Source organism: Sus scrofa, chromosome 8 (genome assembly GCF_000003025.6).
Source record: "Sus scrofa isolate TJ Tabasco breed Duroc chromosome 8, Sscrofa11.1, whole genome shotgun sequence".
Lineage (NCBI taxonomy): Eukaryota > Metazoa > Chordata > Mammalia > Artiodactyla > Suidae > Sus > Sus scrofa.
This window is the reverse complement of record NC_010450.4, coordinates 99,774,236-99,792,300: the sequence shown is the minus strand read 5'-3', so window position 1 is coordinate 99,792,300 and position 18,065 is coordinate 99,774,236. Positions and strand designations below refer to the sequence as shown.

Sequence of the window (18,065 nt, the reverse complement as noted above, 5' to 3'; positions counted from 1 at the left end):
ACAAAAAGAGAATATCTAAGAAAGCAAGAAAGCCTCATTGGATAGAACACAGAGGAAGGGTCGTTATAGTCAGACAGGGGATTCTGAATGGAATAAATTATGAACAATAAAAAAAGTTCTAAAGTATATTATCTGGCAGTTCCCATCATGGCACAGTGGTTAACAAATCCGACTAGGAACCATGAGGTTGCGGGTTTGATCCCAGTCCTTGCTCAGTGGGTTAAGGATCTGGCGTTGTGTGAGCTGTGGTGTAGGTTGCAGACGCGGCTCGAATCCCGAGTTGCTGTGGCTGTGGCGTAGGCTGGCAGCTACAGCTCTGATTAGACCCCTAGCCTGGGAACCTCCATATGCCACGGGAGCGGCCCAAGAAATGGCAAAAAGACAAAAATAAATAAATAAAGCATATTATCTAAGGCTCAAGTCAAGTTGAGCAGTGGATTCAGAAGCTATTATTTGGAGTATCCATCATGAGTCAGCAGTAACAAACCCCACTAGGATCCATGAGGGTATGGGTTTAATCACAGCTGTGCTCAATGGGTTAAGGATCCGGTGCTGCCATGAGCTGTGGTGTAGGTCACTGACAAAGCTTGTATCCCATGTTGCTGTGGCTGTGGTGTGGCATAGACCAGTGGCTACAGCTCCAATTCAACCCCTAACCTGGGAACTTCCATATGCCATGGGTGTGGCCCTAAAAAGCCAAAAAAAAAAAAAAAAAAAAGTAGACACAGAGGTCAGATTTCAGCAAGAAGAAATGAAGTAACTGAGAAGAAGTAGCAGCACTTGTATATATAAATATAAGATAATATGAGAGCAAATTTGGGGGGAGATAAAAGGTATGGTGTTTCTTTACTCAAAGAAACAGAAAACATATTCATATTTGAAAATGCCCATTGGAGCCAGGCTGTCATATATAAATAGATGAAGAGATCTGGGATAGAGAAACACTGGAGAAGACTGAATCAAATTAGAATGTATAGGCCATGGGAGTTCCTGTCATGGCTCAGTGGTTAACGAATCCAACTAGGAACCATTAGGTTGGGGGTTCGATCCCTGGCCTTGCTCAGTGGGTTGAGGATCTGGTGTTGCCGCGAGCTGTGGTGCGGCTCAGATCCTGCATTGCTATGGCTCTGGTGTAGGCTGGCGGCTACAGCTGCGATTGGATCCCTAGCCTGGGAACCTCCATATGCCGTGGAAGCGGCCCTAAAGAAGCTAAAAAAAAAAGAAAAAAAAAAAGAATGTATAGGCCCTATATAAATACAGCAGACTTAATACCACAAGATTATTACTTCAAAAGAATGAGAGCCTAATATTGTCAAGATTTCCAGTTTTTTTCGAGAAAACCCCCACATCTGGATAGGTGTGTCAAATTTCCTGAACTGGATAAAAAACATTTAACCTGTAAGGCACCACTTAACTCTCTCTGGTCAAAAAAAACAAAACTAAACTAAAAAAAAAAAACCGCAACAACAAAGTTATCAAGAAGTAAATACAAGAAAAGCCAAGTAGAATTAAGAACATGGTTGATGTTAAGCAATATAAATATGAAGCATTATGTTATGCCACTACAGCAGAAGTGATTAAACTTTGAGGGCTTGTTCAGCAAATGATAAAGGTACCAGGAGCCAAAGGAAGTAGCACCTAGGCATTATAAAAGAAAGCGAGGCCATCTAGGGTAGAAAGAAAAGATTTTAGGAAGGGAAAAGTGGGACGGTTTAAATGAATGGAAGTCCATGTTAAAGTCAAAATGACATAGTTAAGAGCTGGAAACAACAGACAATTCAGTGAAAAGTGCCACTCTTACACTAAAAGATGTAGAATTTTAATTCTGAAAAGTTATATTGATACACTTATTCAAAGTATGAACAATAAAGACATTTTAACAAGAGCATTTTTTTTCCAACAGTATTTTTTTTTTTTTTGGTCTTTTTGTCTTTTTAGGGCTACACCCACAGTATACAGAGGTGTCCCAGGCTAGGGGTCTAATCAGAGCTGTAGCCTACAGCCTACACCACAGCTACTGCAGTGCCAGATCCAAGCCACGTCTGTGACCTATACCACAGCTCACAGCAATTCCGGATCCTTAACCCACTGAGCAAGGCCAGGAATCGAACCTGCAACCTCATGGCTCCTAGTTGGATTCATTTCTGCTGTGCCACGAGAGGAACTTCCGTGACAATATTTATTTATTTATTATTTATTTTTTTTTATTGGGGTGCACTCACGGCAGATGGAGGTTCCCAAGGCTACAGGTCAAATCAGAGCTGTAGCCGCCGGCCTACACCACAGCCACTGCAACGCCAGATCCGGGCCATGTCTGTGAACTACACCACAGCTCACAGCAACACCGAATCCTTAACCCACTGAGCGAGGCCAGGGAACAAACCCGCAACCTCATGGTTCCTAGTCGTTTTCATTTCCACTGCGCCACTCCCTTTTCTGACAATATTTTAAGACTAGACAATGATAGTTATCTTAGTCTTAGATATACCAGACAGATAAGGAAAGAGAGTACTTTGCCCCACAACTGAGGATAAGTAAGAAGAAAATACATGTTCCAGTCCCCCTTCTATTCTCTGCCTCTTGTTGAGTCTGCCAAAAAAACCTGGAGCCAGATGACACAGAAGATCGACATCTAGCCACTTAAAACTGTCTGGACCAATGCCATATTCATACATGCTAAAGAGTAGACAGCAGGTTAATAAATTAGTAATCACTATACAAGCCTAGTCTGCATTTAAAACTGACCTAAATGGTATAACATTTCAATTTCCTTTCTTATAGAAGAGCTTCAGCTGTCCTTCAATTAGGTTAAACATATTCTAGATAGGTAAGTAGTAGTATTCACTCATTCAAATGATAGTCATTTAGCAGTTATAATGTGCAAAGTGCTGTTCAAAGCCCTAAAGTAAATGTAAAATATTAATCAGTGATGAATAATATCATGAAACACATGCCTAATAGAGGAGATAAGAGAACATGTATGTATAAATAATTACAAAAGAAGTTAAAAATCTAAAGAGCTACAAGTCAAAGACTATAAAATGCTCAAGGAGATAAAAAGATTAAAAAGAAAATTTCACCATTCAAGGATTCCTTTTCAACATAAAAAAAAAAAAAAAGTCAGAGTTTCGTCTTCCAGGTCCCAATCCTTTTCTAACAAGCCATTGTTGCCTTTTACCACTAACACAACTTTTCTGCTAAACTCTCAAAGTTTAGAGTAGTTCACCCTTAATTCTTCATTACAAGTTTATTCCATTTACACTTAATTTGTGGTACCCTGAAGATCTTTAATTCCTATCAACACTACTCAGAACAAAATCTTTTACTCAACCCACGAAAATTGACACCACACACGGAAAACTCACACATGGCCTTGTAGATTGTTAACCAGAAATAAAAGAGAAGGATATCACCTGAAACAAAGCTTTGTTTTTCCATTCCACATCCATTTAAGTCTCCAAAAAGACCCTTGGAGGACGTGGAGAGCAAGATGCAGAAAGAAGTTTCTGGCTGAATAAAATAATCATCTTCAATTGTGCTTGTAAGCCAGTCGCAAGACCTAAAACCACCAGCCCGAGCCTCATTCTGTAACTTCAGTTCCTTAATCCTTCTGTCAAAAATAACTAGAATTTGTGTTATAATTATAGGGCTACTGAGAAACTCTTACCTCTAACACTGACACTAGAAAAGACAATTCAACACCACACAGTTTTGCAATAAGAGCCTGAAGGGGAGGCAGAATGAAATTAGCCTTTGGTTCTCAAAACAAGTAAAAATGTAATTGTCATCACCTTAGTTGCATCAATAGGAGTGTGTGTGGGGGGGGGGGAGAGGAGTATATTTAGAATATGTATATTCTAAATGTAGCAACCACAGCTTTGCACTTTAACCAGTTAAGAAAGAAGACTGGGAGTTCCTGTCATGGCACAGCAGAAATTAATCCCCCTAGGAACCATAAGGTTGTGGGTTCGATCCCTGGCCTTGCTCAGTGGGTTAAGAATCCGGTGTTGCCATGAGCTGTGGTGCAGGCTACAAACGCAGCTTGAATCTGGCATTGCTGTGGTATAGGCTGGCAGCTGTAGCTCCGATCAACCCCTAGCCTGGGAACCTCCATATGCCACACGTGAGGCCCTAAAAAGCAAAAATAAATAAATAAATAAAACTGGAACAAAAATAAAAAATTAATATGTCTTCAGAGTTCCATGGTGGCCTAGTGGTTGAGGATCTGGCATTCAAAAGCCACTGTTATGGCTTGGGTTTGATCCCTGACCTGGGGAACTTCTGCATGCCACATACTGCGGGTATGCCAAAAAAAAAGAAGAAACTCATGTATCTTCATTCATCATTTCCTTTAGAGATGATATAATTCCATCAGTGTTAAAATGTTCATGTGTTCTATGAACACTCTAGCACTTATTTACCCAAAGTATTACTTCTTCTTACAAAATTAAGGTAAATATTAGTGTAAGAACTTAAAGCTCCATGAAGACAGGGTATTTTGTTTGTTCTACTCACTGATTTATTTACAGCTGAATTCTAACACACAGACAGTTCTCAGGAAATATCTTGAGCTGAACTGTGCTTAAAACACAAAAGGCTCTCAATAAGTATTTGCTATAAGAACAAATGAATGGATGTCAGAAGAAATTTCTTGACAACTAAATCTCAGAATCAACAGAGTATACTCTATCATGTTAGAAAGGAAAGAAGCAATCAATATTCAGCTATATTAACACAAATTCCTTTCAGTACTTTTTAATTATCATGAAGAAAATATGATTTCGAAAAACTAAAAATTACCAAGTTGACACTGAGGCATGTGACTTCATGTAAGAAATTAGCTTGTACTATTACCTACTATATCTAGTATGAGGGTAAAAAAAAAATAGGGATAAAATATTAGGAAGTAAAACTGAAGAAAAGTAGATAAAGTGTTAATTAGTGAATCACTCTGAAATTGCCTCGAATTTGTGGATCTGTGAAGAACTAAGATTTGTCTTTATCAATCTTCTATTAAATTGACATGAGTTTCACATATGGACCTATGAAGCCATCGATATTACCAAATATTAGATGTTAAGAAAGTAATAATATACAGACTGGCTTAAGAGGTTGTTTTTGTCAAAAGAAAGGAAAATTATTTTTCTTTCTTTATATTTCATCTCCCATCAAGTTATAATTAACTACTTCCATCTGTCTGCCTCAAAATATTGTAACTCCTTGAGAATAATGATCTTTTACTCCACTGTCTACTTGTTGAATTACATCTATTCCTGCTTAAATAAAATATATTCGTATTAAAATTCCAAAAAGGACTTATTCAACAAGTCAATCAAGCACTAATAAAACCTACAATAAAATCTTAAGTATTTGTCCAAAAACAGAGGCCTAGATCATCTAATGCCTCAGACTATGTAAAAATATTTCTTTTTAACTTTTAACAGCATTCTCATGTCTGCATTCAACTATACTGCTGCTTCAGTTGTAAAGGAAATGTAGCTCTAAGGATTATCAGAACCAAGTTTTTTTAGTTTTTTAGGGCCACAACCATGGCATATGGAGGTTCCCAGGCTAGGGGTCCAATCAGAGCCTACATCACAGCAACTTGGGATCTGAGCCGTGTCTGTTACCACAGCTCACAGCAACGCCAGATCATTAACCCACAGAGCGGGGCCAGGGATCAAACTCGCGTCCTCATGGATGCCAGTTGAGTTGGGTAACCGCTGAGCCACAATGGGAACTCCCAGAAACAGCTGTTCCAATACCAAAGTTACCTAATTTATTTAATGATTCATTACCTTAATGAAAAAGAAAGTGACCTAAGTTCTTGAAAGATCTAGTGGAAGATTAAGAGCACCAAAATGGCTCAAGTAAAGTCTAGACTTTCCCTACCTAAGTGGAAATACTAAATGATCAGCTCCTCTGTCAATCAGAAAATCAAGCCTGGTGTGGTTTTTAAGCACAGTTCTATTTGCTTATTTCCCTTCAATTAGTAACTAAAGTTCACATAGGGAAAACAAATTATAGAAAAACCATCTGAGTAGAAGGATATTTTTTCAAAAAAAGAAAACCTCTGATACTATAAAGAAAGATTTCCTCATGATCAGAATATATCAAAAATATAGTTAAAGGGCTTGATTATAAATATTTAACATAACTAATCCCAATAAAATGCATAATTACATAATTTAGTTAGACCAAGTTCAATTCAGACTAAGCCCTTTGAAACATTTTCTAAAGTTTCAATAAATCCATAGTTCATGAAATTACTTATAAGAAATGAAAATTCAGTTCTTCAACTAGTGATATTATCTTCAGAAAAGTAATAAGTCAAGACTACATTATGACTCCATACACAGTGATTCCATACTGAACCCTGCCCATCAAACCTAGAGTGCCATATTTGTGATACAGGCATTGCCTGAAAAATTTCCTCCTTAATTTAGGAATGATACAACAGTTCTAACCCTGATTTTGATAGCTAATAGCAGATTTGCCCTATTTGCCAGAGTTTTAGTGGACAGCCCTTACACATTACAAAGTCTGCAAGAATCACACCTCTCAAACTAAGTTTCTTGTTTCACATTGTTATTAAACAAGTAAAAGACATACGTTTAATGGATATCCTCACAATACAAAGCTTAAATTTTACTTCCTTCAGCATTCAAAGTGAGCAGATTATCTGCAAATATCCAGCAGTAGTAAAAGTACCCCACAAAGTCAAAAATCAAAAAAACACAAAAAAACAAAAAACTTTAATCTTTGCATAGAAACAGAACACCATGACATTCTCACAGTTACCTTTTAAATGCTTCAGCTGGGTTTCTCTCACATTCCCCGGGCTGTAGGAGGCTTTGAACTGCTGGATCCCTTAGCTTGTCTTCATATCCTTGGAGTAGTCTGCTGCGGCAGATCTGGGCAACCAGACCTCTAATGAACCCTCCAACACACAAAGTGTCAGAATCCTGGGCTTTGCAGAAGTGAAAAGCCAAAGCCTGGCGATGTAAACCTCTCTGCAAGCTTGTAGGTGAACTTGGCCATAAGAGCTCAGTGCAAAGGGCTGTCTTGCCACTGCCAGGCCCTCCTACCAATAATACACCCCAAGCAGCTCCTTTTCCAGAGATAACACTAGCATTATTCCCAGAATTCATTACTAGGGGTTGTGTGTTGACAACACTGTTGCAGCAGTTAGTTTTCTCCTGGAGGCAATGCTGAAGCTTGTGGAAAACCCACTCCCTACAGTAAAACTGCTTCCCCTGTAGTAAACTCGTTTGAGCCATTTTGCAGACTTTCTCTTCCCAAGGATTAGTCATAATAGGTTTCTTATCTTCAACATTTGCTAGAATCTGGATACATCAAGGTCTTTACATCCATTAGGACATAACTTGCACATTAAGTTGACTTTGAATGACACAGTAATAACCAGTTACAGTAAAATTCAACAGCCACAGAGTCCGTCTGCCAACAGAATGTGCATGACTTTACTTGGCTCTTTATTCTTGATAATCAGCAGAGAATATATTAGTTTATATTAATTGCGGAACTGGTGGAAAACTGCCTGGTTCCGAACCTTGGCAACACTTTTCCTATATCTTGATGGGTCGAGTAACTCCATGGTTACATGTGGAGTTTAAGTGATTGTGGATGTTTCAAGTATGTAGATGAGACAATACATCTGGAAAACTAAAGAGAAAGCCCAATCTTTCAATCTGTACAAAATGCTTCTCCAGATTTCAAGCGTTAACTTTGTATCTGAAAATTGGATCCAGAAGAGGTGTCCATTATAGTAAATGCTATCAAAGAGATTGAATTTACACAGTAGATTGTTAGTGCTACACTTCTTGTTGAAGGACAGTCACTCCAAGTATGAGACCTTGCCAGTTTCTGAAATATGGGCAACTGCGAGGGAGAGAACTGTTTCAGATTATGGTCTCTTACGTGGCAAAAATGACAAACCACTGTTAACACCTTCTTAATTCAAAGCATTCATTAAATGCAATTTTTTAAGATAGATTCTTGATTAACCTGCCCACAGGTTCCTCGGTTTAAGATATCCAGGTAATCAGTAATTCCCTAGTCACTCAAATAAAATATACAAAAAAAATCTTAGTGCAAAATACCGCAGGCTAAAAGCCTACTTAGCAAAGAATACAATTTACCAGTTAATATCAAAAATCCATACACTTCATCTCTAGCACTTTTAAAAAGTTGGGCAACTAACCCAAAACCAGAATTATATTTTCCTTTCTCTATAGTTAGGCTTCCCAAACGGCTACATCTGAATCAAGTTACCCTAGATTTTTAAAATCTCGCTGGAGAAAGGAGAAAAGAACACTTTATTCACATGCAGTAACATCCTTAACTAGCCAGAAAGGTCTTTGGGACTAGCTTGGTAGAAGAGCGCCGTTAAAAAAGCTCTATTAACTTGCACAGACCAGCCAATCAAGGGGTCTATTTACTTGACCAGCCACACTTCTTTGTTGATAGTTCGCAAAATTTTGGAGATGATTATCAGGATTGCGGCTGGATGGAAATGGATTAAAAAGAAAAAAAGAGGGGAGGAGGGAGATGAGTTTACATGAATGATAAATCCAAACACCAATACAACGTGAATCTTTCCTTCCTCTGCGCCAAAGAGTAAGGTTTCGGATGGGGTAAGGAATGAAATCTACTGTGACCGGAGAAAAGGCTGCCTGGGAGAATTCCTTCCAGGCAGGAAAGGGATAAGGAGTAGAGGGCTTCGGGGCTGGTGGGTGTTTGCCTACAGTTCCGGCCTCTAGTTTCAGCTGATAGACAAAAGGAACTCCGGGATTCCCAAAGACGGGAACCTCCCTCGGGTTCAGCAGCCCCAGGGAGCCACAGGGGGGCCACCTCGTAGAGGCCAAGGACGGAGGTGTAGCCTCCACACAGAGGTCTTCCTTCCAGAAGGCTGGGAACGCCTCGACACCCCGCCCCGCCTCGAGACTGGGGTGTGTCCTTTCAAGGGGGAGGGGGTGCACGACGTCCTCGCCAATCCTTGATAAGGGGTCGCCTCCGATAGGTGTCCAACTCCGCGCCCCCACCCCGGGCGCCGCTCCCGCCCCGGCCCGGCCCACAGCGGAGCCACCGGAGAAATAGGGTCTGCGGCCGAAGGCTGGAAAGGGTGGGTGGGTCAGGTCGGAGCCTCAACCCCAGCCCCCGAGATTCCGACCTGAGGGTGGGGCCTCGCTTCCAGCGCCGCCGCCGCCCCTCGGTTACCTCGGTCCCGGCCGCCGCCGCCGCCGCTGCGGACTCTCAGCCTCAGGCACTTGCTTCGCTGAGAAGCCGCCGCCGCCAGCGCTCCCCGGACTCAGCTGCAGCCGCTTCCTCAGCCCGGCCCGGAGCACGCTCCTGGGTCCAGAGCCTCTCTTGGCCCCCGGCAACTGCCACTTCCAGCTGCCCCAGCAGCCTCGGCCGCGCTCCTCCCAACCCCCACTGGCCAACCGCCGCCGCTGCCGCCGCCGCCGCCAGGGCAATGACTGTCTCAGGCAGCCCCGGACCCGGCCGGCTCCTCCCCGCCTTCGGCCCCGCCCTCCCGGCGCAAGCCCCGCCCCCTCGGACGCTCGGCCTTTCTTCGGCCGCCGGCTCCGCCCTCTCGCCCAGCTCCGCCCTCACGGCGCAGTCCCGCCGTCGCCCGTGCCTGGGCGTGTGCGGGCTCCTGGGACTCGCTGCTTGCCCCGCCGGGAGACCTTTCTGGGGGCGGCCCGGCGGCTCCGCCTGTCTCAGGGATGGAGGCGGGAAGAGGGCGGGGGCTGCGTTCTCACGTCCCCGAGCTCACGCGAGTCGCTGCCCCCACCCACCCCGTCACCACTCGGCCGTGAGCCTTCCTTTGTCTTCCAGGCCTGAGAGAGTCGTTGCTTTGGGGGCCATACCGCTGCTTAGAGGGTCAGTTGAGCTAGGAGAATTGCCCCTTGCCACTCCCTTAAGCCTCTTGTCCACAAAGGCCACTGGATGTCCGTCCTGTTCCTCAGTCTTCTGGGTCCCCTTTCAATCTATTAAATTGCGGTGATGCTTTTACTTTTTCGGCCTGGGATTAAGAAAATCAAGTAAGGACTGGGAAGAAGGCTGTAAAAATAAAAGTAAATAGGGATATGGGAGGATGCTTCCACCTGCGTTATGGGGTCTCCACCGGATAGTGGTTGTAAGCAATCATGTTTGGATTGATGACCGCAGAGGGGGAAAAAAAACCATGGTCGAGGTCAGAATGCAGAACCAGATGAACTGTCCTAGAGAACCTGACCACAGGGCAGTTACTTTTGAACTAGACAAGCCAGTTTTTTGCATTCACGTGGACCTGGATTACTCAAATTCCAAATTTCTGCTGGGAAAGCATTGTCAACTGATGTGGTAGAAAATGTAGTCTTTATTATTTTATTATTTGTGCTAAAACCATGAGCTCTCCTCCTATTCTCCATTAATTTAAATGTGTTTGTTTCTTAAATGTTAAGCGAGTTTCCCATATGTTTTTAGGAATTTCAAAGTATAGCTGTCACTCTTAACTAGAAAAATGGGCTATGGCCAGACTACCCATGGCATTTGAGGTTTGTTGATCTTAATATTTAACTTTAATGCATTTGCTCTGAATTTTGAAGTTCTTTTCCAAAACACAAGCAAAAAATGGCAGAATATAAATTCTCCAGAATTAGTGATGAAAAATTATTTTTAAAAAGATACAACTTTTATATGTTTGCTTAAGCAATTTTAATTACCACTTGTTTGCCATATATTATTGTCCTTGGAAAAGATGACCCCTTCAGTTTCATGGTTGTAAAATAATGTTTAGAAAAAAATTTTAAATAAGGAATATGTATATCATGGATAGTCTGTTTGCTAATACAATGATTAAAATAATTTCTGCCAATTAGAGAGAGGAGTTACAGAAACTCTTGGTTTAGTGAGCCTAGTTTTTTAAGGTAACTAACCATCATGAAATACTGTTTTAAATAACTTTAGCAATAACTAAGCTATAATTAATCTTCAGATTAATTTAGAATTTTTTTAAAGTTTTTAATCCCATTTCATTTATGGCTTTTTGCATTCCCTAATAGAAAAACTTTTGAAAAGCAGAGATATGCTCTACACACCTCTATAGGTGTGTAGCAAGGTTCCCTGCATGGAAAGCAGGGTTGTTCTTTCTTTCATGCCACAATCACTAATTTAGACACTTTCTATGCATACAGTATTATGTTGGGCATAGTAGCAGATTATAAAGATGGATGGACACAGTTTTTTCAAGTCTGGGAGGCTGTTTACAGGACAAAAGAAACTTGGGACTGCTCTAGCCATTCTTTTCAGGATATCCATTTATCTCACCAATTTTTAATGTAAAACAATGATATTTTTAAGCTCTTTCTAACTTCTAGATTAGATTACTGTCTCACCTAAAGTCTGAAATCCCCACCGTCAAAAAATTATATATATTTTCTACATGTAAAAACATATATATACCAAATTTTACAAAATGTCTTTTTATCAATTACCTGAATGCTAAGAATGGTATAAGCAGAGTAATTACTCTCGATACATTCTCACATACTTTAATCAATTTCTTAGCATATTTTCTCCACCCAACAAATACTGATGTAAAAATATAAAGAATGCATTTTATTGAATGACTTTTCTTATTTTTAATTTGTTCATAAAATTGCCTGAAATCTTCATGGTTGCATAAATTTGAAATTATTGATACATTCAACTAATGTAGACCATAATTTTTTCTTTTTTTTTTTTTTTTTTTTGCTTTGTGGGGCCATACCCATGGCATATGGAGGTTCCCAGGCTAGCGGTCTAATCAGAGCTACAGCTGCTGGCCTACACCACAGCTACTGCAATGCCAGATCTGAGCCACGTCTGTGACCTACACCACAGCTCGCGGCAACACCAGATCTTTAACCCACTGAGCAAGGCCAGGGATCTAACTGGCAACCTCATGGTTCCTAGTCAGATTCATTTCTCCTGCGCCACAACGGGAACTCCTAGACCATAATATTTTTAATTGAAACCTTTATCTATAAATGCCAAGGTACCTAGTTACTTCAAAGCAAACTCTGATAAAGCAAATATATACATATAAACTATATTCTAATCTCTATATTGAAATATACAAATTTTTCAGCTCAGATCTTTTTATGGATATGTCTTTTTTAAAACTCAGAGTAACACATTTCAGCAAATATTTTTATAAGACAAAACTCATAAATTTTATATTTATGTTGGTGGTTTCAATTAATTTAGATGCTTCAAAATTATAGGTCTTCTGATTTTTAATATATTTGGATACAAAATATAATTTTATCCAATTAAAATCAGAGCTCCATCAAATGATTTTCCCAAGTTGCAATATTCCAAAGCCCAATTATAAATTTGATAACTGTCTTTTATAGTATTTGTACTGTTATCATGTAATACATTTAGTTCTTTCTTTGGTAGAGATAAATTTCAATATCTTCCTTTGTTTTCAGAAATTACAATACTTTAAAAAGCTGCAGAAGACAAATATTTTGATTTTAGAGTTTCAATAATTTTAAATGAAATGTTATGAAAACTTAGAGGGCTCATTTTAGTCCTCTAGTTTAACTAGTAAATTCCAAGTTTATTTACAAAGTAATTTTTTTTTTAATTAGAGTTGATTTTCAATATTGTATTAGTTTGAGGGGTACAACATCCAATATTTTTATAGATTACACTTCATTTAAAGTTATTACAGAACAATGGCTATATTTCCCTATGCTACACAATATATCCTCTTACTTATCTCTTTTATACACAGTAGTTTGTGACAAAGTAATTATTTAAGTAGTTATCACCTGCAGTCTTTCAGATTATATCACAAATTTAAAGAACTCTGTTCATTGTACAAAAGCTTTCAGCCTACTTGATATATGCTCTGTTACAGTGTGACTCAGCCTCTGTTTCGCATATTTCAGATATATCTTACCTTTAATTTTCTGCATTTACCATTGATTCTCAGACGTGGCAGCCTGGTGAGTTCATGCATGTCAAAGGCAGAAGCAGCAGGCCAGTGCACCTGACTAGCACACCAAGTACCTGGTAGGATCAGCTAGCATGAAAGTTTCACTGACTACCAACGAGACATGGAGTTGGCTATACCTAGCCTCTCATATCAAGTTGAATTTTGTTTTGTCAGCTAGTATCCTGCATAGTATCCTTGAAAGGAAGTGGTTAGTTACTTTGCATCTGGATAGAGTCTGGAAAAGAGTCATTGCTGGTAGGCTTTCAGATTTTCCCCCCAAATTTAAAGAACTCTGTTCATTGCTAATGCATCTCACACTCTATTAAACATGGCCATGGCCGAAGCTGTAAATAGATATGGAAGATCTACCAAACCCATTCCAGATTATTTTAATACCACTATTAATAACAGTGCCTTGCTTACACAAACATGCACAAGTTATGTTAGTTATGTTGGTTGGACTTGATATGGTCCTAGAGTATAGAAAGTCTTTGATTGACAAAGTAAGTATAATTTTAGGAACATTCAGCTGTGACTGCCCTCTTAAATACACTTTTTAGAAGAATGCTTATTTACACATTACATTTAAAAGTGCCATTGCCAGCTGTATTTGTTCCTGTTCTTGAAGACAAGCCTAAAAATAGGTGGTTTTTTTTTTTTTTTTTTCTTACAAACTGTGTAAGGCACAGACCCTTCCTTCAAAGAATTAAACAAACTCCAAAATAAGATTTATTTTGTAGAATTACCAGCCAAGGGGAATAAAGACTCACTAGCTGTGGTTACTGAATAGCTGGTTACAATGCTCCACCATATTGTACAGGCTCTTAGAGCAAAAACTCTCAATAGACTCCAATATTATACCCACAGAACACATGATGGTATGAATCTGAAATTCGTGTTGTTGTCTGCCTCTCAAGTACAACAGGGAGTTTATTTTTAAATTTTATTTATTTATTTATTTATTTATTTTTGTCTTTTGAGGGCCGCACCTGCGGCATATGGAGGTTCCCAGTCTAGGGGTCGAATCAGAGCCGTAGCTGCCAGTCTACACCACAGCTCATGGAGACCCCGATCCTTTAACTCACTTAGAGAGGCCAGGGATTGAACCTGCGTCCTCGTGGGCATTAGATTTGTTTCCGCTGAGCCACAATGAGAACTCCACAGCAAGAAATTTAAAGAAGTAAATTAGGATCCTCCAAAATATGTCCCTCCAATAGATTTTCATAATTACATTTTCCTACCTTTTCTTCTGTAAGCTCATATATAGTTTAAACGTCCATATCAACCACAGAGTCACCACCATCCTTTTATGAAATCTCTCATCCTGATAAAGGTCATTCATGGAGCATTCTCTGAACCTAGTTTTAAGTATGTGGGAACAGTTGAAATTGATTTAGCAATGTTATATTCCTGACCCTATGTTATATGGTTATATATAAAAATAGCAATAATTGGATATAATTATAGTAATTTGAAACTAATGCCAAGTGTCATTCATCAAAATGGACTTCCATAACTTAATCATGTCCTCTGTGCATTCTTTGACCAAATTACAGTGAAATATTAGGCATATTTAATCTCTTGATTTGCTGCACATAATTATAAACGTGATAGGTTCCCAGGTAAATGAGAGATGTCATTTTATGTATTGTCGTTAAGTCTCTCTGCCCTTCTAAAAGCATACCTTGTCTTTTTCCAGGTCTGTTACTTACTAGACCAGCATACTTTGGTATTAGCAACCTCTGGGAGGTAAATTATATTTGGAAGATAAATATTCTATACTAGAAAGCGTGAAAATAAACTGAACGAAATGTCTATGGGAAGAACTCCTCTTACAATACATTTTTCTAAGGTCACAGAAGCTCCTGGGAATCCCACACTTCCCACCCAACACAAGTTGCCAGTATATTTATTTATATTGATGGTGGAGACAGGGACAGTTGTATAGTATAGCAGCACCTAGAGACCTATGGCAGGGCGGTTAACTTCTCAGAAACTTTGTTTTGTTTCATTTTTCTCCACTAGGTCAGATGTCAAAAGACCTCCATAAGGTAATTGGTAATTTCCTTACCAGTTTTATCTAGGTGCCTGTATTTCTTATTAGCCCTCTCCAGTTAGCGGAAAATGTGGTTATTCCTTTAGGTCATCCCTTATTATTCAGTTAATTTTGATTAAGCCCCCTCTGTTTTTAAAAATTCTTCAGACAGAAAAATATAACTAAAACCCTAAGTCTAGAACTGAATTGGTTGAGGCGCACCATTTGCCAGTTCTTCTAACAATGAAACACAGCAAGGGATTATCAGAGATAATTGCCATACTAGGAATGTATTGAAAATGTATGGAAAATACCATCTAAAATTATTTTCTGAAAGGCACATGCATAGATCCCCACACTCCTGAAAAAGGAAGCAATATCTTTATGCCTTTCTTCCAACTATGAATGCTGTTGTCCAAGATAGGTAGGACAGAGAAACCCCCCCAAGGAACCTCACCTAATGAAATTTACACCCTTAATCAGTTAATGGGTAGTACTTGCATTGAGCAAAGGAATGTGGCAGAAATGATGTTATATTCACTCCAGGCGAGATCTGAAGAGGACCAGCAGCTTCTGTGTCATACCTGGGAATGCTCACCTCTTGGAAATCACTATTGAAGAAACCTGGCCGCCCTCCTGAAGAGGCCATGTGGAGAGACCACACAGCAGGGCATGTGAAGAAGCCTTGAGGTCAGATGGAGATGCAGAGAGGCCCAGCCAGTCCAGCATCCTATTTGGGCCTCCTGATGACTCCAGCCCTAGTCACCATTAACTGCAACCTCACAAAGAACCCCAAGTGAGCCCAGTGAAAGCATTGTCCAGCTGGACCCAGTCGAACCACAGAACCATAAGAGATGTTAGAATGATTGCTATTTTCAGCCTCTAAGTTGTGGAGTCATTTGTTATATAGTAATAAAGGATTAAAACCCTACCTGATGGAAATAATAAATCTTCTAGTGTTCTGCAATTATTACGTGTTATTTCTCTGTCCCTCTCTTCATCTAGTCTCTTGGGCAATTAAAGTAGTTCTGAAGAACTGAAACAACATCATTTATACCATCCTAGTTTTCTATGGTACATAACACTATCCATTTGAGAAATGGAGAAATGAGATAAAAGTGAACTTTTTAAAATCATATAGATTGAATGAGAAGGTGTATTTATCTTCACTAGACATTTCTTATTACATTAGAAACCTTTACTCAATAGGAACATTTCTGATTCTAGCCTGTCAGACAGCCATATCATATTTCTAAACATAAATAGCATCTGGTTCTAGCATACTGTCTTATAGTAAATGAGAATCAGAAGCTGCCTTCTCAATTTACCAACATAGCTTTGACTGGGAAGGTGTGTCAGAGAGTAATCCAAATCAGAAGCACATTAACTCAATGACATTGATTTAATTTCTGAATGCCTAGAGTTTGACTACTTTGAAATTTGAAAAGAATAAAACATTTTTGTTTAGGATTAACCTTAAATAATAAAAGCTTTTGTTTCATTCCGGTTTCATTTTTCATAGAGGAAATCTATTATTTGCTCAGAAGACATTATTAAGAAACTTATGCAGCTAAGAGAGAGATCTAAATTTTGAATGATACAGGTGAACAAGCTCTTTAATAAATTATTCAAATTTTTCTTTTGAATACTAGAATATTTAACATGGAGGCAAACTAGTTTACTCAAGGATCATATCTTTATGTGAGAATCCCACCAAACTGATTCTTATAATCAAAAAAGGATTATAAAACTGAATATTTTTTTCAATCAAATCAGTGGTCTAAGAGCCCAGAGAAGGTGGGAAAAGAAGTAATCAACTTTATCCTGGGAGAGGTACACTTTGAGAAGGAGAAGTTTTTTTCTTTTTAGGGCCACATCTGTGGAATCTGGAAGTTCCCAGGATAGGGGTCAAACTGAAGCTGCAGCTGCCAGCCTATAACACAGCCACAGCAATGCAGGATCTGGGATGCATCTACAACCTAACCTGCAGGTTGCAGCAACGCCAGATCCTTAACCCACTGATCGAGGTCAGGGATCGAACCTGAATCCTCATAGACACTGTCAGGTTCTTAATCTGCTGAGCCACAATGGAAACTCCAGTAATCATTTTTTTTTTTAAGAGTTCACGTAGAAGTCAAAAATGGAATATGGTTTGAAGATATTTTGAGAAAGGTTGTATCTGAGAAACAGCATTGTCTGTAAGGTCCACATTAGGAGGCTCATGGCTTTAGGGAAGTGTAGTTTGGGTCAGGGTCACCACATACAGTTGCATAGGCTCTTCATTACACAATTGCAGGTGACATCATTCAAATGGCCTAGAATGCACTTCACGCAGGCGGATTAGACTGTATCAAGTGAGTGTGGTTAGAGATTATATATGAGCACATGTAACAGAACCCACACCCAATGTTTTGATACATAAGGGTTTACTTCTCTTGTGTAATAAAAAGCCTGAAGTATGGCTTGTATAGAAGCTCAACAGTCCTCAGGAAGCCCCCTTCATCTTTCTCTCTGTCATCCTAGGTATATAGTTTTCATTTCATTGTCACCTCATGGAAGGATGACTACCTTGTCATGGTTTTAAAACCGAAAGTTACACTTCTGAGAAAGTTCCTTAGTCCTTGGTAAACCAGAACCAGGACAGTAGGTCACCCTACGTGATCTCAAGATGGCATTCTTCTTTCAGCTTCTCATATCTACTGGGGCGAGGAAGAATGGGAGGAAAGAATTAGAAAATAAGAAATAGGTGGCATCTGTATCAGGAAAGTTGAACTTTCCCAGTAATTTTCGGTGCATGTCTAATTTACCAGATCTATAGAAGGTAGGCAGGGAAATGGATTGTATTTTCAGCTAGAACACTGCTGCCCTGAAAAAAAAAAAAAAAAACAAAACAAAACAGGATTCTATTGTAAGAAAGTAGAAAAAATTCATTAGGAAGACAATTAGCCGTATCTGCATTATTTTGTGACTTTCTCTCACTAGGAATGCTCAGCATCCTTGGAGCAGGAATGAAGAAAGCGGATAAGGAGGGCTGACCAG

General features: G+C 39.5%; 2 protein-coding genes across 5 annotated transcripts in view; one reads left to right on the top strand and one right to left on the bottom strand.

Moving 5' to 3' along the window:
- Positions 1-9,504, bottom strand: part of ANKRD50 (ankyrin repeat domain 50) — a 45,859-nt gene extending 36,355 nt beyond the window's left edge. The window contains exons 1-2 of one of the 4 annotated variants that reach the window (XM_021101614.1): positions 9,238-9,504; positions 6,802-7,899 (exon numbers count right to left, since the gene is read on the bottom strand). In XM_021101614.1, coding sequence (XP_020957273.1) covers positions 6,802-7,313 — 512 coding nt within the window. In that variant the 5' untranslated portion in view covers positions 7,314-7,899; positions 9,238-9,504. Of the gene's footprint in view, positions 1-6,801 lie in introns of all 4 variants that reach the window. The other 3 variants (XM_021101615.1, XM_021101612.1, XM_021101613.1) reach the window with 3 other exon arrangements.
- LOC102159784 (atherin-like) lies at positions 8,662-15,993 on the top strand. Its single transcript, XM_021100545.1, has 3 exons — positions 8,662-8,712; positions 9,041-9,903; positions 15,573-15,993. Exons 1-3 carry the CDS (start codon positions 8,662-8,664, stop codon positions 15,664-15,666), a joined length of 1,008 nt encoding a protein of 335 aa, XP_020956204.1. The 3' UTR covers positions 15,667-15,993.